Raw genomic sequence first — 22,280 nt, 5'->3', positions numbered from 1 at the left:
CCTTCACTGGAGGATTTGGCCAAATTTATCTAAGGTGGTATGTCTGTACATGAGGTCCTTAAGGTTCTCAGATCCCATGGTCTATGAATTTCTAGAAATGCACGCAAATGTGTACGGACACGTATGTATAAATACATGTATGTTTGTTTGAAGAGATGGTTTATAATTTTTTCCTATTCTGAAAGGAGCTGTGGCCCAAAAATGTTTGGAACCTTAGCCTTTGTAGCAGAAGTATTGGCCAAGGATTCCTGACTTCATTTGCCAGTCAGTTTTCAGAACGCCTCTGCTGCTGCCCATGTAGGCACAGCTGCACACCTGTTGGCTGGAAGGAGAAACACAACCTTCTCCAGGCTCCATTTATTAGTCTGACCACATGAAGTGGTACCTTGACTCTACCACAAAGCGAATTTCACTTGGTTGACTAATCGGATTAAGCACACAATAAAACTGAGAAGCTCAGAGCTCAACTGGGCCCTAATCCATATCATCTGGCCTGGGAAATTGAGTGTAACCAACCACATTTCCTTTCTTTGGTATGTGTCTCCATATAAACATACTCGGGCTTTTCTTTCTTTTCCTTCCTTCCTTCCTTCCTTCCTTCCATCCTTTCTTTCTGTTCTATTTCAAACAGAAAAGCTCTGAGAATAATATAATGAATGTCCATGTACCCATCACCCATTTTTCTACATTTCTTTCAATGTTAGGCCTTAAAAAAAAAAAAAAAAGATTTAAGATATTCAGGTACATTTGAAACCCAGCATGTCCTCAATGTCAGTTCTCTTCTTGCCTCAGATTTAAAAGCAATCATTTTATCTACCACTTCTAAGCAATTAAAAAAATACTTATACCACATATGTATATTAGTCTAAGAAATACAGAAGTATTGGCTTTCCACATTTTAAAATATTATACACTTAGTTTCATAGTTTAAGAATGTTTTCACACCTTATTTCTGGCTCAGCTTTAGGTTTGAGATTTATCAGTATTGATTCTTATAGCTCTCGTTCATTTCTTTCAACTATTGGATGGTATTTTATTATAGGATAGCACTGCCAGTTATTTACCCATTACTCTCCATATGGATATATTAATATATATTCTTACTAACAATTATGCGACAGTGGGCATTCTAGTTATACCTCATGTGCACATTTGCCCTGGTCTCTGTGACAGTAAGCAATTTACCCTTCTCCTTGTGAATAGCACTACTGTTCTTCCAAGGTCAAAGGCTCAGCCTCATCCATATTGGTTTCTGTGGTGCCTGGTATTAAATATAGATAATGAGTCTGCTATAAATATTTACTAAACTTAATTACTGCTGGTTTCTCTGTATGGTAATTATTGGTATATCTGGCTCAACTTTCTTACAAGATTGCTTATGTTCCCTGGAAGCAGGGAACATGTACATATTCTCACCTATCCTGCTGTCCTATAGAAGTTCTTTGTATTTAGTAGGTCTTCAATATTTACCGAATGATTGAATAAATGAAATAAAAGAGGAAATGTTAATTTTATTAAGTGTAAGATATCTTCACACTGTAGTCAAAATTAAAATTTTCTATCAACATGGCTCTTGTCCACTACATCAAATGACTTTTCTACCCAAGTTAGTTTATTAGTGCTTATTGTCAATACTGAGATCTAAAAAGGGAATTATTCATAGGAACTTAGAAATTCCCATTAAAAAACTAAACTTGCCCCATCATCACCAAACACATAATGGTTTTTTTTTTAGTCCCATTCTTTTAATTGCAAGGAGAAGAGCTCCTTGCCTCATATGAACAACAGGACGTTCATATACATATGCCTGTGGATTGGACGGCTGTCAGAAACCCTGGGGGGTTTGAAGAACGAGATAATCTCTGTCTGAGGACTATATAATTTTTCTCTCTCTCATTTTAAGGTATCTATACTCTTCTCCTGCTCTGTTCTGGTTCCCTTGGTTCTGACCAGGATCCTCTGCCTGACTCACGATTTCTGCTTCCTCTTAACTTCACTTTGCACTCTCCCTCACTGGCCATGACCTGAACTCCAACTAATGGCATCCTTTTAATTTTAACTTTACTGACGATTGACTCACCATGTTTATGTTTCTATCCCATGTCTCCTTAAGTCACCTGCCAGCAGGGCAAGGACACAGTGCAGAAAACAGAGTTTTCTAGACTATGCCAGAGAGTAAACATTTTCAGCTTTGTGGGTCATAAGGTCAAATCTACTGATGTAGTATGAAACCAGTGATGAACAATACATATACGAATACGCATGATGATGGCTCAATAAAACCTTGTTTATAAAAACAGGTGGCAGGCTGAATGTGGCCTGTGGATCGCCTTTGCAATGGTGACCTCAGAAGGGAGAGTTAATGGGAGGCAATCTGACATCCCTTATATAGAATCAAAATGGGAATGGGCAATGGACTCCAGATCCACAAGAAATTGACCAGAATCTGATTTTTCTGTGCTTATCCTTATCAAGGTGCCTTCTGATAATGGTTTGGTTTTGCACATGACTTTGTCTACAGGAAGATAACTGGACAGTTACGAGTGTTTGGGGATTCTAACTCATTACAGAGTTTTACAAGGGTTAATATGCAAAGAGAACTCCTTCAAATGTGACATGTTCAAAGTAACAGTGATCCCATCTCAGGGTTCACAGCATGGCTGGTTTGTAACTGGGACAATTCACCTAGACCATGCACTTGCCCATGGGCAGCAGTAGCACTTTACAATGTACAGTCATGGAACAAATAACCTAGGGCAATCACAGAGAACGTGATGCCAACTAGTTACCAGCTAGAAGGCATCCTCAGTAACTCAAGAAAGCACACTCCCTAACCACCACTTCTCACCCAAAAAGGTCCCTTTTAGTTTCCTGAAGGCAGCTGTATACAGATGCAATTGTAAACCATGAAGACCAGTAAGTATCCATATGCTTCTTCCTGAAATCCTTGTGGTTCTGCAGGATTGGCAATAACGACAATCTGTTCCACTTGTGGGTAACTGTCATATTTGGTAAGGAAAATAAACGTTTGAGAGATCTTACTATTTTTATTTTTAGAGGTCCATACATTTATGAAGTTTATTCTTAAAATAAACTCACCATTTGTTGCTAAAGTTATTCTTTACAAGCCTGTTATTTTTTTTTCAAATGAAGGAGTGTTTTCACACATTTTGATTATATATGTGTAAATGCACACAAACATATTTAAAAGACAATATTCTCAATGTTTGAGAAGAGATACAGTGATGGATGGAATATAGCTGGCAGAAATCCAATTATACAGAAATCTGAATTATTTTAGGTTATAAACTAACAATGGGCACAGGGTGACAGTCCATGGGAAACCATTAATATCAATGAATTCCAGCTATAATTAGATATGAGCATGCCTTATACATCCTTTCTTCTTTTTTTTAACCCATTGTCAGCTTAGCTTCAGCTTGCTTTTAACCAATACTACAGTACCTCACAGGAAGTACTTGGCAGAAATGGAAATCTCTAGATTAATTAGGAAGAAAGTCTTTCAGGGAGGCTACTTACTATTTAGGCTTTTCATAGGTGGTGAAAGAAAAGACTGCCATGACATACACAGATAAGGAAACAGGCAAAATTAAATAAACAAAATTTTAATTTCCCTCTTTTCTGAAGTTACAAGTTATGAATGGCAAGACATCCAAGTAACCCCAGAAACCAAGTATATGAGCTGAGGACCAATCAGAAATGGATGCTTTTGAGTTCTGGAAAGGGGCACTTGAGAACTCTAAGTCCAATATGAAGCCAGGGGACCAAATCTGGGGACTCACCCCCTCCTCTGTTCCACAAGGCAGGTAAGGGGAGACCAGAAACTGAAATTCGACCTGAAGAAAATTTCCACACATATATCAGATACCAACTTGATATGTCATTATATCATTAATATTATTTAAGCTGTTTTCTACTTATTAAGCCTCCATTATGACATCCTGTGCTTAAGATTTTGAGCAAGAGTATTTGGCAGACTTAAAATGTCCTGAAGCCCAGGACTTCTCAGGGTGCTGGGAGACAGGGTAATAGTCTGTAACACAAATTACCCAGAGAACTCATGTTCTGAGTGTCATACTTCACATTGGAAAACACTCTTCATTTGCAAAATTATATTGGCCAACTTTGCCAAGAGCCTGATTCAGTGGATATTCACTATGATAAATTTAGCTCAAAGAAAATCTCATCCCTGGAACTCCTCAGAAAATGCACATAGCTTGTTGAAGAATAAAGATGGTGGTGGTGGTGGTAAGGGAGGAAGAGAGAGGACAGAGAAGGTACATGTTATATACGCAGAAAAAAAAAAAAGCCACATGGGATAGAGAGAGTTACAATAAAAGGTGCACCTATGGTACTATTCTCCATCACTTTCATCAAGCAGTTTCTTCTAGTTCTCTCAGAAACTTTCCATTTGCACACATGCATAAATGGGTATGTGTGTATGTGCATGAGCATCCTGATCCTCATTCCTTGCAGATTCCATCTCTGCAAATTTTCCTACTCCTAAAATTTATTTGTGACCCCAAAATTCGTGTTCGATGGGCTCTCATGGTCATTTGTGGACACGAAAAAAGTGGCCCCAAATCTGTCTCCTGATGCTGCATTCCTAACTGATACTGAAGAAGACAATTCTTTGCCTTATTTCAACTCTCATTGTAAACAAGTGTCCTTTTCAAAGTCTATTTAATGCCACGTTTTTTTTCACATTTTCATGGGGCTTTCTTTAGGGGGAGGGGGATGATTTCACTGCTTAAAAGGCTCCTAGTATACTGCTGAAGCACTTCCTAGTGTTCTTAAGTACAAGAAAGCTATGATGTGCCTTCCAGAGAAAACACATGTAAGGTAAGCTTCATTTAGATATGCTACGAACTGGATATTAATGAACTGATTATATATTAAATAATGTATCTTAAAACAGAAACACGTAAAGAAAGGTTACTGGGGGCACCTGGCTGGCTCTGTGGGTTAAGGCTTCTGCCTTCGGCTCAGGTCATGATCTCAGGGTCCTGGGATCGAGCCCCACATCGGGCTCTCTGCTCAGCAGGGAGCCTGCTTCCCCCTCTCCCTGCCTGCCACTCTGCCTACTTGTGATCTCTGTCTGTCAAATAAATAAATAAAATCTTTAAAAAAAAAAAAAAAGGTTATTGATCAGCTGATGAAAATGTGACCAAAGGCACTAAGGAACCTAACCCTCTATTTCTGCTAGGAGCAATGATTCAGTATTCACTAACTCAGTATTTACAGAGACTTTATAAGTCTATAACTACCATGAATAATGAGAATCTTCTATATGGATGCATTTTTTTCTAATTTACAAAAGTGAATACTTGTGTATAATATATGCACTTTTATACCCTGATTTTTTTCACTACTAATTCATTTTAGAAACCATGACATACCATGTCATGCATCTTTACTTCCTTCTTTTCAAAGAATGCAATTTTCCCTTGGACAGTTTTGCCACTGGTGCTTTAACTAGTTGATAATGTCAGAATTCTCTGTTGTTTCTGCATTTTTTTAATGATAAAACAATGCTTCAGGACACATTCCTATACTTACATGTTTGCAAACTACACAGATCTCTGAGTGAAAGAAAATTCTGGCTCCTGTAACAAATAATAACAGCTGCAACTGTCTTAGGAGCCACCAAACATTTTTAATAGGTTGGTATTATCACATGGCGTGTGGATTTGGCCTGTGAGTTTGATGTGTCTGGGCAGCGGCTACAACACTGAGGATGTTTAACAACTGTCACCTAATCAGACCCTTTTCCATAGGTAAGGCAGAGTTTAAGAACTAGAGGATCCCTTTATTTGAGTGCCAGGGTAAGTTGCTCTGCATTTGTGTGCAAATCTGCTCCACCACCAAAGGGAGGCCTTTGTAAAGTGCTCTTTATCTTGTGGCACCAAACCAACCCTCTTCTCACGGAAAAATGCAAGAGCCACGTGTCAAAGAAAATCAAGCCTCTCCTTCTTTATCTGCCCCCCATTCCCTCCCCGTGTTTGAGTAATGAATGAAGCTCTGAGTAGTGAACAAAATAGCTCCGAATCAGGACCACAGTGAGGGGATTATGATGACTGAGAAAAATACTGTAGGTATTAAAAACCTCAGGAATAACTCAGGACACAAAGAATGGTTGATAAAAATAAATGAGAGCCGTTCATTTTCTCCAAGTGACTTCTCTGCCTCAAAAATTTCCTGGCCTACAAAGAAGAGCACATACAGTACACATCAACCTCTCAATGTACATATACAAGATTCATGCAAAAAATGGCCACTTATAGGCCAACAACTTTAAACAACTGCCAAAATTTCTTTATTCTCATAATTCATTAATGAAACCATTAATTTTCTAAGGATAATATTAACCACAAAAAGTGTATTAGATATAGACAAAGAAATACCAGGACGGTGGAAATTAAGTTTAAGTGATTTTAAGCATTTACATAAAAAATATAATATAACATAAAAAATATACTCTACTTGCAAAGCTGGAGAGGTACCTCATTTCTCTTGAAGTAGGGCAAGGAGTTTTCAGAAGTTAGGGTCATTTCTTCCTGCTACTCTTGCCTATGTCCGACTGTCTTGGCCCTGGCTTTCTTGGGCAAATAAGCAGAATACTAGGCCTGTTTAACGTGGAAAATTTAAATACAGGTGTTTGGGTTCATTTGAATTTATGGATGAGTATAATGGTTAGCACTCTGGACTCTGAATTTATGGACGAACACATTTGCTTTCCACCAATGAATTCATCTAGTGAGATTGCTTGGGATTGGGGGTAGGGGTAAGAGAAGGAGAGAAAGAAAGAGCAAGAGAGAGCGAGTGAGGCTTTTGGAATCCTCATATAATGTTTATATGTGCTCTCTCCCACTTCCACTTGCTCAATTTCTGGAGATACTTCTCCCCAAATTTTGATATTTGGAAGAAACCACAGGGCTGCAACTGAAAGTACTATGTATTAGTTGGTTTCTGATTTGAGCTATTCATTTATTGGAGCCTTTAAAGAACAAGCCTATATACATAATAATTTCACCTAAAATTTTGGCATCTATTTTCTTTAAAGGTTTTACTTATTTATTTATCAGAGAAAAAGAGAGAGAGAGAGAGAGCAAGCAGGGGGAGTGGGAGAGGGAGAGGCAGGCTTCCTGCTGAGCCCAGAGTCTGATACAGGACTTGATCCAGCACCCTGGGATCATGACCTGAGCCGAAGGCAGATGCTTAACCTACAGAGCCATCCAAGTGTCCCACAAGCCAATATACATTTTAGCCCCCAAAGAGTCCCTTTTTTAAGAATTCATCTTCTTTAGAAGAAAGGTCATAAAAATTAATACCTTTCTCTGGCATTTAGAAATGTATAAAAGAGAAATTTTTTTTTGTTAATATACATAGTGAAAGGGTAAAAATGCTTTTTAAAGATTTTATTTTTTTATTTTTTTTATGTTATCTCTACCCCAATATGGGTCTTGAACTCACAATCCTGAGATTAGGCATGGCATGCTCCACCAACTAAGCCAGCCAGGTGTTGCCGAAAGTGCTTTTTTAAAAAGAGTATTCTTCATATAATAGTTGGACGAACAATAGTATCTGTAACAAAAGTCTATTCAGTTCTTAAAAAGCCATAGCGAACCTTCACCAGAGCAAGGTTAGGGCAGATCACAAGACCTAAAATTAAAGTCATTTCTGTAAGGGCAACAGGAAGGCTTGGCCCCCAGTCCTGCCTCTAACAGTAAGTGTTTGATCTTGTGCAAGCTACTTAACATTTTTGCAGGCTCAGTTTTCCCATCTAAAAAAAGGACAATGAGTAGTCACCCCAAGGTCCTTCCTGCTCCAGAATCTTAGATTACTCAAGTATGTCAATTCAGTAGTCCCTGACAGTGTTTTCAAGTTTATGCTTCAAGAACATGCTTTTTATCCACGTATTCAAAAATAAAGAGGTCATAACATGTTTCTTGGTCTCTGAGAAAAATCCTTTTGTTCAAGCTAAGAGAGCTTGTACAGACAATGGGAAATTTCTGGTTGTCTAATCTTGGCACTAAATACAATGCTGTTGTAAAATAAGGAATATATTATGGTAATTCATTTATTCACTCATTTATTCATTAAACACATGTCTCACATGTACTTATTATTGCAGTAGCTCTTCCTCTGAAGAGGCTAAAAGACTATCTTTGGTTAGAAGTATAAAAATGATCATTGTATGTGTGTGTTTGTGTGTGCACGTGCCTGCATGAGCCCGATGCCAGCAATTATATAAGGAACTTTCTTATATAAGGAACTTTCTATAACTTGCACATCTCCCCACTTACCATTTCCACATTTTTCAGATGGCTGATGCTTAGAGAGGTTAGTGGTTTGCCCAAGGTCACATACGTGCTATGTGTACGGCTCTGAGAGCATTTCTCATTCCCTGGACACAGTTGCCAGCTCTGGGTTGTGGCTCCATCTGTTTTATAAACTTCCTCTGCACGACGCGGTTAGAGAGACTCTCAGAATCACACACACTGAGTCTTCCACCTGGTCATGCCAGACTCCATTAGAGCCTCCCTGTTGTCAAGAAATCACCTTATTCACCTCTGATTGCTGCCTTGTCACAACCTAAACCTGCCATCCCAAACTTTTATTTACCATAAACCCCTATCTCTCTTCTTCCAGAATCTATTCCTCTCAATTATGCTAATCTTTCCTCTTAGGTGGGTGGGTGGGGCTTTTGCTAGGTTTTTAACTTTTGTGTAGACAGACCTCCAGCGGCTTGGGGAAATAAAGAAAGGTTTAGTTTTACTAGCTTGTTCCCTAATCTACTATTCTCCCTCTCTCTTTATCCATTTAATTGTCAATTATGCAGCCTAATCTGTCTCCTTTCCCTCTCCAAGCACTGTTTGGTGCCTTATCTCAAACTCTTTAGAACTGCTTTGCACTTATCAGTATCTCTCTCAGGGACTGCAAGATTGCTTTCAAACCAGATTTCCCTGCTTTCATGGGAAGCTCTCTGAATACCACCCTTTCTCCTGGAGTCCCCATTTCATACCTTCAGGGACCCCCCTACCCTGTAGATGCCTTTTGAGACAGTGATTGCTGTGCCTGCATCATAACTGGTTGTTGAGCTATTCTGGCCCTTTTTCCAGGATACGATTGCTTTCCCGCTATGATACTGGATGTTCTCTTAGCACATAGTGCTGCAAATGCTGTTCATACCTACCTAGATCATAGACTTTTCTTCTAGGTTCTGAGCCCTCCCCCTTTATCCTGGCTTTCTGAATTACCTCTCTTTTTACATGGACATTTTCATTTCTCTTCTTTATAAGCCACTCACTCCACTGCAATCCTTCTTTGAGCCTTGGTTCCCCTATGGATGCTATATTGCACTAGTCTCCCTCTTCTCTGTCCCTTTCACAAACCCTTCTTGCTCCACTTTTCTCCCCACACCCACATGCCAGTATTCCCTAAACCTCTCTTGCCACATTCTTCTCCCAACACCTTTAGTATTTCTTCATCCATCACCTCCACATTGGTTGCTAATGACCCTCAGTCTTTCCAAAAGCTCAAACAAGTAACGTGGCCACTCATGCATCCTGTCTCTCCCTAAAACAGAATTAAGCAACTGCTTAATCATAGTCACATTTGCTTGAAACCCTGAAACCTGCAATTATTTCAATTCTTTTGCCTACCAAAAACTAATAAAGGACTAAGAACTCCAGTTCTCCTCTTAAATTCTACTCTCCCCTCCTTCACACTCTCAAAGTGAACACTCTGGGCCAGGCCCTGTCCTGCTACATATGTTGTCATAACACTCTTAGACACTTATTCTGAAGTAACCACTAGCTTTATGAGCAGCTCTTGAGGCAAAACAAAACACATAACAGATTTACTGTGAATACGTCTTTTAAACTACTATCATGTGCTTTGCAAATCTATATTAAGACCTCAATGTGAAAAGGGACTTTGAACCAACAACTAACCAAAAAAAAAAAAAAATATATATATATATATATATACACACACACACACACACACACACACACACATCTCAGGTAATTGCCTTTAACCTTTTTTTGAGGAAAAACATATGATCTCTCACCAATAACACTTGTGAATTATGATGTCTACCTCTGAATAAGAGGAATATTATGTTTTCTCCAGCACAGTGTGATAGTTTCTTGACTATTCTTGTTGAAGGTTGTCTAGGTTACCTCACTTAGAGCCATCTATAAACTAATTTTATTATCTACTTTTTGCCCCAAAGCCTGGAATAAAACTTCATATCCACAAGCTCTGGAAAATAGCTCTCGGCAGCATGATCCAACTAGTTCAGGAAGAGCAATTTGTGAAGTAACTCTCCTCAAGCCCAGTACTGGAACCAAAAGCTCTGGAGCCATGTAAGGGAATCTTTTCCACTTTCTGTGATGACTACTATTCCCTTCTTCTAAGAGAAGAGAATCATGGGCCACTTAAGCATGACCATCAAATCAAACCAGTAGCCTGAATGACTGTCTAGAAGGCAACATGATTGGCACAAACATGATGAATGAATATTCGCTTCTTTCCATTTGTGTCTCCTGTCCTACCTTTGGAAGGTCTGCAGGACCATGTCAGTTTAAGATTACAATAAGACAGAATAATTAAGGTAGCTCATTTCTTAGGGCTGATTCTGAAATATCACATTGTATTTATCCCTTGGTGGATCTGAACCTAAAGGAATTTATCTGGCTTTCTTCTAAAGGAATAAACAAAAACATGATGCTAATTTGACTGTGAGAACTTGGTAAAATGTTTCCCCTAAACAAAGTGACTGTCATTTCTTCTAGTTGTCAAGGACCATAAAAGTAAGAGTAGATGCTCCTTGGGCTCAAGATCCTATCTTAAAGGTTATAAATGGGTTCCCTCAAAGTCTTATGTATTGCCGCTCAGTTTCTCTACCTTTTCCATTTGATGAAGCAAAACAGAACTAGAGGATTTCGTCATATGGCATGGCAAATTCAAAACTAATTTCGTCTTGCCTTGTAATTCCTTAACCTGACTGCTTATCTAGTTCAGAAATAAATTTGAAGGTTCAGTTGTAGTCTTAAGGAGATGAGTGAAGAGACCTTAGAGATCGCAATGAACACACATTCTTCCACTTACTGATCTTACCTGAAGTGCTATTTCACTAAAAAAGGGCCATTTCGCCCAGAGAAAGTTGATAAAATGGGAAGCAGTATTTCCAAAGTGCTCCAAGAACATGATATGCCGTGGGCACTCAAAGACTGAATGAGTGAATGCAAGAATGAATGAATGAATGAATTCTAGACTCCATGGAAAACTGGGTATAATATTTTCCTTCCATGCACCAGAATAAATAAATTAACAGTATTAGAAACTTCTAATATACTGAAGAATATATACTATATACTGAAGATAGGCATTTCATTTGATTTTTAAAAAATTTTTTTAAACAAGCTTTTGATTTACATTATTGTTCTTCAGCCATTTTGGAGAGAAAAAAAATAACATTCCTAAACAAAGTGTTATGAAGCAGCATTGATTTCTTTTCTATTTTTAAAAATAATCTGGCGCAAATTAAACATACTCAGAATGTTTTATTAACTAGAACATTTAGTTTAACTAGTTTAATTACTACTCTTTGAAAATTACTATGATCAGTGGGAACTCCTATGTTTGGTCTTTGTGTGGGAATGCCCTGAGCAGAACGCCCACCTGCACAGGCGATTGAACACCCAACTCCAAAATTTCCCAAGAGGTCAAGAGAACTGGCAATCAGCAGTTCTTTATTTGGTGATCCTGGCGTTTACCTTGTAAATTGCTTCAATAGCAGCAATAGCTAAAAGCCTCTGGAAAAGGGCCAACCTTTGCTTTTATCCCAAGTCAATTCAGAGAAATGGTTTTTGTAGCTCAGTAAATAGTAAGCTAATATCCTTCTGGAGCAAAAATTCCTTGAGAGAACAGGTTGTGTTTTATTTCCGTTTGGCCTTGTAATTCCTACTCAGGCCCATACACATAGCATGAGGTCAGGTTATTGAACAAACACTGAAGAATTATGTCCTAACTTTACAAATCAGAAAGCTGAGAAATGTATCCAGCAACTTAAAACACGAGGGAAAAAGTCCAAATTCTCAATTCCATCCAGTCCTAGATTCACTCGGGTGTGAGAGAAAACAGTTTTAGAGAGAATGGGACCCGTAAAATGTTCCCATTCTATGAAAGGCTGTGGAAATAGCATTCACATAGTCTATGCTTTGGAAAAATTTCCAAGTAGGAAAAAATACAGGTGGTCTTCTATCTCATATATATATACTCCTAGGACACTTGGATTTTGAGTCCATGCTTTAATCTCCCAATTAAAGAAAAAAACACTGCTCTCTTTTGCCAAATTATAGATCTATTTCTTGGCTCAATGAGTAAGGAAACCCCTAATGACTGTAGCAATCTATGTGTTAAATGATTTTAAGTTAACTACTATTCAACTATATGTTACAAAGAGATTTAGACTTCTTTAACATAACTTTTTCTGTAATAATTCCATCTGGAATAAAACTAATTTTCAATTTATTTCTCAACTGTATATAGTGGTCAGTTTCCAAAATGGAAAATAAGATTAAAAAAAAACTATTTATTATATATCTATCTGAATATATCCAGATTTCGAAAATAATAAGTAGATATTAGAAAACCTCAGGGCAATTTTAAGACCTCACTCTCTTATTTTCTAAGAAATCTAAGCTTAACTAAAACTCCAAGAAAAGCGAAATTCTCTAACCCTCAACATCTTTCTGGAGGCCTCTGTTAATTACTGCAGCACGATGTGTAAATTAGGTAGCCCAGTCTACTTATGCAGTGCACTCTTGGAGCTTGTAAGCAATTACAGGGTCAATGCAGCTCCTGATTAAGAGCAGACATAAGAGGAAGAGAATTAAATTATACAACATGGCATAAAGACATGTGCAAAAATACCATTCCAGAAAGATAGATGCATAGAGAGGAAGGAAAAAGCAAAAAACAAAAAAACTAGGAGTAGTTTAATTGGGGGGAGAGGGAGAACAATGGGACAAATGGGAGAGAGAAAAGAAGAAATGTCCAGGGGGAAAAAAGTATATATAAGAGGAAAGGCAGAGGGAAGCATGGAGGAGAAATGAAATCTATTTATATCGGCGTGAAGAAAACAAGTGTATTGTATTTATTAAAGAAAGAAAATCCTATAAGGTAGGTTTGGATAAAATGGTTCTATGTTCAGCTATTATGAAACTTAAAAGAAGCAAGTTCTGTTATTTCAAAATGAATCTTAGGTATTCTGCGGTGAAGGTATAAATTAGAAATTTAATATTCATAGGAAATGGTGCTAAGAAGTTATAACAGCAATTTGGGTCTTCAATACAAGTTGCTGTACAATTTAAACTAGAAGATGTTAAAATTCATGTTTGGAAAAAACAGATTATAAGATTCAAATATTCCTATTGATAGCAACAGGCAGGGTGAATTTCAATTAAAAATAAGCAATGAAAATCTGGGAAATACAAAAGAAGATACTTTGGTTTCTTTAGACAGAAGTTATTTGTTAAGAATTTGATAAATGACCTAATTTGAAGACAGTGAAAAAATGTAATTAAGGGCTAAAGTAAATGGTCCAAATAATAAAAGCTATGGGAGCTTAATAAAAGTAAGGAAATAAGCCAGAACTATCAAGAAAAACTTTATGGAAAAATTACAACTTGAGCTGGTTAGAACTTGAAGACAGAGAAACAAACATTCTGAGTATTACTAAATTATATGTAATTCTCTGATAGTAGGCCATAAGGGATTTTAACTACTGTTCATTTTCTTCAACACATATTTGTTGATATGTTGTGCATATACTATATCGTTAAGAGTGATCTATATGAGACCCAAAAGCAGTTTTTATAATTACGCTATCTGACACGAGAAGCCCTGGGTCCACAGTATCATCCCAATCAAGATATAGTGGCTAAGAACGTGAGCTTTCGTGGTACAAAGCGCTATTCTGTCATTAGTTCAGTGGCTGACCTCAGACAGATTACTGAGCTTCTCCCCACCTCAGTATCCTGATCTGTTGAAGGGAGACGATTAATACTAATAGTTTTTAGGGCTATTCTGAGGGTTAAAAGAGAAGATGTGCATAAAGCATTTAGAACAGCATCCAGCACATAATCAATAATTAAAATGACTACTGGGAATGGTAAACAATCTTCTTTCCTATAACTTTTCCTCTCTGGCTTTCCCCCCATAGTCTTGTATTTCCTTCCACCTAGTGTTCCCATCTCTCTTCTTATATTCTTGCTAAACTAACTGAATGCATGGCTTACATTTGCTGTTTCCTCTCTTCAGTTCTGACTCATTTCTCAATTAAGAGCATTCTGACTTCTGTCCTAACCACTTCACTGAAAGTGAACAATTGGTAATTTACAAAATCACGGAGCACTTCTACATTGCCAGACCTAATGGTAACTCCATGGTCCTTATCTTACTAAATCACTGTCTAATTTCATAGTTGACTCTTTTTTGGAATATATCCTTGGTTTCCATGACCACCTGACCATCTTTTTGTCTAGTGTTGCCTTACACCTTGCTGTCTATCCCATTTAATGCCCCTTATTTCCTCTGCTTACCTTTTACATGTTGGTATTCCTCAGGTTTCCATCCTTCAGCTACTGCCCTGTCTCTTTACATGCAGTCCTTATATATTTAACTTTAATCTACACTTTTACATCTTTTAAATCTTTATTCACAGCTGCTGGAAATACATAGCTGGAAGTTCCATTTTCAAAAGGCTCAACATTGCCAAAGCTAAATTCATTTTATCACCCCCTAACATTCCACTCACCCTGTTGTTCCATCTGTTTTTGTGATCTCGTTTAATGGCCCCCACTATCTAGCCAACCACCCAAACAAGGAATTCAGAAATAATAAATCTGTCTCTTTTCCTTGTTTTCCACAATTTACTACATCATTAATATATTTCAACCCCATCATCATGTTTTTTTTCTCCATCTTTACCACCATTACCCCAATTCGAGTCCAAATTATCTCTTGCCCAAGTTGAAACAACAGTTTCAAAAGATCTTCTACCTCCAGGTTTGTTCCTTTCAAGCCAGCATTAATAGAGCTGACAGAGTTATCAGTTTAAAATGGAAATCCAGTATCATTATTACCTGCCCAAACCCCACCTACCTCAAAGACTGCCTATTACCTACAGAATAAAATCCTCGGCCTCTAACATGGCAATATAGCTTCCCCACTACATTATTTCTATTTTTCTCTCTAGTTTCAATGCCACCATGCCAAGTGTGATTATACACATATATAATATATATGATGCTGAAATACTTTGATGGAATATTATTATGTTTATTTCACAGATTTAGCAGAGAATATTGGCAGTAACTTATTCATAGTCATCAAATCTGTAACACTGATAACTGTACCCAAATGTAATATTCCCTAATGGAATTTCCTTGAGGTCAATGGCCAGCCACATCATTCCCTTTTTTGAAACCATCAGCATACAGCACATTAACTGATTCCCATAAGGACTATTAATTAAATATCATACTGAATTGACTATAAAAAAAAGAAAAGAGAAATAATAACAGGACTGTAAAAGATCATCCTGCCACTGACTGAAGGAGTAGAGATTCTAGAATTACCTCACTGGCAAATGGAAGCAATGAACACTATGACTGAGTTTGTAAAAAGTGTTCATACTCACTGAAATAGCTTTCAAATTACGATATAATCTCCATATTGCCAAGAGTAACTAAGATTCTTTTTATTTTTAAATTACATTTTATTCAAATGTCTTATTTACTTTTAGAGGAGCAAAAATAAATGTAAATATTTGCATTAGCAAATTCTCTGTTAAATGATACTGTGTGTATATACATATTGTGTGTGCAGTTGTACATGTGGAATATATGTGTGCATATATATACATATATAAAAGTTCAAACTATTTTTAAGTTTAGAGTTAGATGACTTCAGGAACATCTAGGAAACTCATTCTTTGGACAAACTGATAACAAAGGATCGAAAGAATAAGCCCAAACTCTGAGACCCATCAAAGAATTTCAGTACTTATGAAAAAACGCAGTTGTATGGCCAATCTGTCTTCCAGGTTGCAACAAAATAAAACTTCAAATGGCATACTTGTAAATAGTTGAAGAAAAGGAAATTAAAATGGAAACATCTACAAGTCATTAAACATAACTCTGAACTGCGGCTATTCAACAATTGGACTTTAAGTAGTTTCACACCACTGGGCTAGGATAAAACATGCTCTGCCAGCATTTTCATCTGCCAAAATAGCCATTTGCAATTAAAAATTAAAACTGGCACCATTTCTTCGCAAGCAATTATCAAAAGGCTGCTGGCAATCTTCCTTGTTTATAGTGTTTCCTATATCAAGACTTCATTCCATTTTGAAATGTTCTTTTCTTAGATTTTGTTTCTTTTAGGTCATAATATTCCCAATACTCAATTTTTTAACACTTTCAACACTTCTAATTTTAATATGATCCCAAATGTTGCAATATTGTTTAAATTTCAGAAAATAAACTGATTTGAAGAATATATGTAGCACTCTATGTTACCATATTAGCAAGGTATAAAGCAGTAAAGCTTGCATAAGCCCTCTCTCTATATATAAGGGAAGTAAGTGATTTTTTAAAATTCTGAATAGAATATATATATGTAAATAATAAAGTCGTTCATAGGGTCTATTGAGTCCTGACACAGGGAGTTATCTATACTGTAAAATCTCATTTTCCACCAGGAAACTAGTGGTATATTTTGGAGACTGGGGGTAACAGTAAGTGAATCAATCTGTATGTATGAGCATCTTCTATGTAACACAACTGTTCTAGGCACTGGTGATATGGCAGAGGACAAGATGGAAAGAGTCCCTGCCTCAAAGGAGTTGGGTAGGGACAGGCAACAAACTATTCCTCCACCAAGTCGAGGAGGGATGTCTTCTGTTAACTCTTTAGAAAGATCACTTTGGTTACATGTGGCACACAGGCCTTGCCAGGGGTTGGGAGTAAAGTTCAAGTGACCATTTAGGAGGTAGTCCTGCAGCTCAAAAATCAGGAAGGGAAATGATTTAAAAAAAAAAAAAAAATCAGATACCTTCTCATTACAAATACATTCTCCCTTTATGATAGAATATCAGATAATCTGTCATGTCTTCCACCATCTTGGCTGGATCACAGACACTGGACATGGATGTGCCCATTTCACAGATAAAGATTTGGAGACTCAAGAAGGTGAAATGGCTTATTTCAAGTCACAAAGCTAATTAGTGGGAAAGTTGGAAGCAAAGTAATAGACTCCTACTTCTAGCCCCCATATCTTTCTCCTCAAAATGAATCATCAGTATCTTCTAAGAAACTCAAAAAGATTTAGTAGTTCCATTAGCTTTAGTTGACTCTGAAATGCCTCTGTGAAAGGCTTCTAAGAAAATTTATTTACTTACTCATTAACCAAGCATTTACTGAGGGTGTACTAAGTACAGTGCATCATGCTAGGTGCTTGGGATTCAGAGATAAGTAAGAGATTTTCTGTGTGGGAAGTTTGCCCTCCTGTGGGAGAGCCAGACCAAGTAGCTCTCAGTGAAAACATTGGGACAAGCACCATTACAATGACATCCTGAGGTGCCATAGAACTTTAAGACAGAGGGCACCTCGTTTATTCTGGCAGTGGGGAGATGTGCCTAAGAAGAAGCGATCCTTAACCTGTGTTTTGAAGAAACAGTGGGAGTTAGGCAGAGTGCACAGAATGGCAAGAATTAAAGGAAACAGCATGAGCAAAGGCACAGCAGTGAGACACAGGATGGAGCAACTGAGTAAGGTTGGAGCCCAGAAAGTACATTAGAGGTGAAGAAAGAAAGATGGACAGAGGCCATGTCATAAAGTATCTTGTGTACTGTCCAAGGAATTTGGTTAACTTACACTATTGTCTCCACTTTTCCAACTCTTAACCTTCCCCAATTCACTTAATTCACATTTATGACCCTCACTACAAAGATTATAGGCAAGAGGATGATATAATAAGATTTACATTTTAGAGAAAACACTACGGTGCCAGGGTGGAAAGCTGGAAGGCTGAGAACAGAAGCTGGATAATTAAGCAGGGGAATATTACAAACAATCCAATGGAGGGATACTGAGAAACAGAGGGGGATAGTAGCAGCAGCAAAGGAGAGAAGGCAATAGATATGAAAAATATGTATAAAGTGACACAGAATTTAATGATCATCTGGATGGCCAGCAGGAGCAAGTATGACAAAAATAAAGGCGTCAAGGATGACTTGCAAGTTTTTACTTTGGGTGACTGGACTATTTCTTCTAGTTTAAAATATCTATAACTTCTGATCCACAGCATTATACTAGGCAAAGATATAATGGACAAAATGAGAAGCTATGTATATCTGCTGCCCTGTTTCCTATGCTAGAGCCACATTTGTTGCATCAGTGCAAATTTATATACAAAGCCCATCAGGTATTCTACTATCACCATTATTCTTCTAAACTTTTCCCAAAAAGAAGATGAATTTTAGATGGACAAACAACCTACAAAGAAATATATCACCTCATATTTGAATAGCTCATCTATTAAACTGAAGAACAGCTGAAGACAGGAAATGAGGAATCACAGCTGTCTGGTAAATCCTAAAGAACAGTAAGGGAACAGACTCTTCTAATCCCCTCTAATTTACAAAGACTGGAAGAAAGTATTTTAAGTAGGTCATCTCTTGCTCTTGCCAGACATCTCATCAGTAGATTAGGATATTTACACTTGAAAATACGTTTTATACCATTAAAATACTATTATAATAATGATTTTCCCATATTTAACAGAAACTTTTCTTTACCTGAAACATAACTTTAAACATATTTTTCTTGCTTGTTGGCAGTGAAAACACTGATCGACCATGTAAATCCATCCCTAAAGTACCTCATTAATCACTTGTGCACTTGCTCTTGGCAAGAACCTTAATGTGCTACAAAAACTGCTATTAAAGTAAGATTTGGGGATTCCCATGCTGGCAGGGAATTAGTTAGTTACACTGCTTTAGAAATTGTTTTCATATAATTTTATTATTAATGGTCTTGTTAGACTTACAGCTCAAAGTAACTATCCTTTATTTATGTAATGCGTAAAGTCCAGTTCTAAATAAACTATAAGCAGCAATTGCAAAGATGGCTCGTCCCTCAGGGTGGGCTACAGATGTGTAGAATCCTCCCAGAAGACGATGTTGTCCACTCCCTCTTCCTCCTAATGTGAATCTAGCACCCCTATCTAATTAATCAAGCATTACAGTTTCAGACTCTAGAAATGTATAAAGCAAAACTTCCTACCAGCACATGATATTGACAAGCTAATTTATTTCATATCTACCACTAAACCTATTGATAGGCTGATAAAGGCTGGTGAGCAGAGAATTATCTAAACTTGAGTCTTTTGAAAAATCACTTGTTAAAAATTTTAAATTCTGTAAGGGCATAAAAACCATCCTCATATTGAAAAGAAAATGTTATATTACAATAAATCCTCATTCATGTTCAAGGGCAAAACTTAGGAGATGCAAAGCATGAGCATCAGCTAAAGCTCCCTCTATCCCCAAATATACAGTGCCTAATATACCAAAAATTAAAACTCACAAATGACATCATATTATAAACTCAAACCTACAAATATTCTGAGCATACTCTTGTAAAAAAAAAAAAGTCATTCTCTGTACAGTATATATTTTGCTGCCAAACTGAGCATAGATTATTGCTAAATGCTTTACCAGATCTTGAGACATTAAAATAATCTATCAGGCTCAATAGGTAACAGGATTAATTACTTGTATCAACTCTATATGTATCAACTCAGGACAAACATGAAAAGAATCTGTAGCGTTTCTCTATGCCTATATTTATTACAGTAACAACATCTAAATCAACGTGAATCTTACATTATGTGAATAGTAAAAGTTATGCCGTTTGATGTAATAATGATGCTACACAACGTTCTCCTTGTGTACACTGTAAGATGGAAAGTTGGCTGGAATATTCTACCTAATGCTACATATTCACATCAATCTAAGACTGTAAAATTTTCCAGACACCAGAGCCCCACGGATTGTAGACTCCACCAATTTCCTGACTCCTACGTGGTCAAATTCCAGGTTCACCTATTTACAAAACCAGCCCCTTCTTCCATGTTATTTCAAAAGAGCTTCTGGTGTTGAGGCCAATCCTCCATTCCAGGTGAGAGCTATGCTTGGATGACATGCCTCATTTCTAAAAGAAACCTAGTTCATGTGTTGAAAACCTATTTTACTAGGAAACGAGGAACGGAATAGTGAATGCTTACAACTTTTCTCTACAGGTCTCCTAAGACTGGTGTCTTTATATTTCATTTTAACATAAAGAAGTTGGGGCGAGGGGGGACCTAAAAAAAGATTAAAAAATTTGAAAAAAAAAAGAAATAATTAGACAGGATATAACGGAATCAAAAACTACCTTAAAACATCCAGATAAACCTAACTCTAACAGGAGACTGAATGAATGGACTTTATGGGAAACACAGTAGTAAACTTTTAAAGCCACTGAAAGGTTTTAAATGCCTAAGGGAAAAATAAACATTTGCTTCCAATCATTTTCTCATTAAGCATTCTCTGCTAGATGAAGAAGTGAAGGCTTACTTACACTACTTACACACACACACACACTTTGACTCAGAGGCACAAATGCCTACCTACTTAACCCACTGGCTGATCCCTGTCCCAGGTGGCCCGTTTGCGCATTTGCTATTGCACTTTGCCCGGGGTTCCTGAGCCCCAGGCTCACCATTGGCCTCTGCCACCGCGCGGGAGCATCACCTCGCCCCGCCCAGCTCGCCTTTTCTAGACTTTGGCCACCTCTGTGGCAGGAAGGGCTACACGCACTGACAGATTTTCCGTTAGCGGTGGAGGTGGTGGCGAGGCGTGTTTCCGGGCGCATTTAAAACCTAGCTGCTCTCGCTACCAAGTAGCAGCTTCCCCAGCTCCGCCCCCGGCTGAGGACTCAGCCCTCCGTTTCTCCTCTCACCACCCCGTCCAACCCTGCCATCACCTCCTAACCTCTCCAATACACTCTCACAAGCCTCACACCGGCGCACGTCCTCCCTTTGCCTTTCCCAGCTCCCGGGCGCCCCTCGCGGTTGAAATTTACGTATCTCGGGACCTAATCGCTCCCAATTATCCGCGCAGCCCGAGTCCCAGGTCTGCCTGGCTCTCGCCTTCCGTGCCTAAAACTGCGGGGCAGCTGATTGGGTGTGTTCGGGGAGACGGCTGAATCTGTAGAGGTGGAGGAGGTGGGGCTGAGGGAGGTGGAAGGCTCTAGGAGGAAGACCATAAACACGTGCAAAGAAATAAAAGCCACCACGTGTGCGCGCGCGAGTGTGTGAGAGAGAGTGTGTGTGCACGCGCGCGCGCCGGGCCAGGGCGTGGGCGCGGAGCGCGTCCCAGGGGGCCAGGCATACAGACCCCCCGTAGCGGGCGCGGCGGGGGGCGCGCGGGGGCCGCGGGTACTCACACGAACGCGTGGTAGATGAACGCCCAGCCGCGGGGTCTCTCCAGCACGTTGTAGAGATAGTTCTGCACCCGCCGGTACTTGACGTTGCGCCGGCAGCTCTGGCTACTGGTGTAGGAGAGCGGCTTCCCCAGTAGGCTCATCCGGGCCCCCTGCTTGCCCCGGCGGCTCTCCTTCAGGCCGCCGCCGCTGCCGCCGCCGCCGCCAAGCGCGGCCGCGCGGGTGCCCAGCAGCAGCAGGCCGTCGCCCCTGGCGGCGGCTGAGTTCAGCAGCACCCTGCCCCGGCCCGACTCCACATCCTTCATGCCGCTGCCCAGGCGCCCCCCGCCCGCCGCCGCCGCCGCCGCGCCGCTCTTCACCCAGAGCCCGGCGGCGCCGCCCTCCTCTCCTCCCGCGTGGTGGCGGGGCATGGCATCACCACGGGCACCGCGAGGGGGGCGCCAGTGCCTGTGGCGGGGGCAGCGGCCTCATGCGCGCGGGCGGGTTTCGAGGAGGAAGCCGCGGCCGACGGAGAGCCCGCCGGCCCGCGACCTCCGAGATAGGGGCGGGGAAGCAAGCAGCCAGCACACTGCCGGGGCTTCGGGGTGGGGGCGGAGAGGGGTGTGCGAAGGAGGCCCAATTTCTAGCAGTCTTTAGCTCCAAATTCGAAATCAGAACCTGTTCGGGGCGTCACTTTGAGAGGGTTTCTCTCGTTCC

General features: G+C 39.2%; 1 protein-coding gene across 2 annotated transcripts in view; it reads right to left on the bottom strand.

Annotated features, from left to right (window-relative positions):
• Window positions 1-21,994, bottom strand: part of KCNQ5 (potassium voltage-gated channel subfamily Q member 5) — a 532,023-nt gene extending 510,029 nt beyond the window's left edge. For both annotated transcript variants that reach the window (XM_044254576.1, XM_044254585.1), the window contains exon 1: window positions 21,588-21,994. In XM_044254576.1, coding sequence (XP_044110511.1) covers window positions 21,588-21,994 — 407 coding nt within the window. The remainder of the gene's footprint in view (window positions 1-21,587) is intronic.
• Window positions 21,995-22,280: the final 286 nt, after the last annotated feature.

This window comes from Neovison vison, chromosome 1, assembly GCF_020171115.1.
Source record: "Neovison vison isolate M4711 chromosome 1, ASM_NN_V1, whole genome shotgun sequence".
NCBI classification, from domain to species: Eukaryota; Metazoa; Chordata; class Mammalia; order Carnivora; family Mustelidae; genus Neogale; species Neogale vison.
This window is presented reverse-complemented; position numbering and strand designations above follow the sequence as displayed.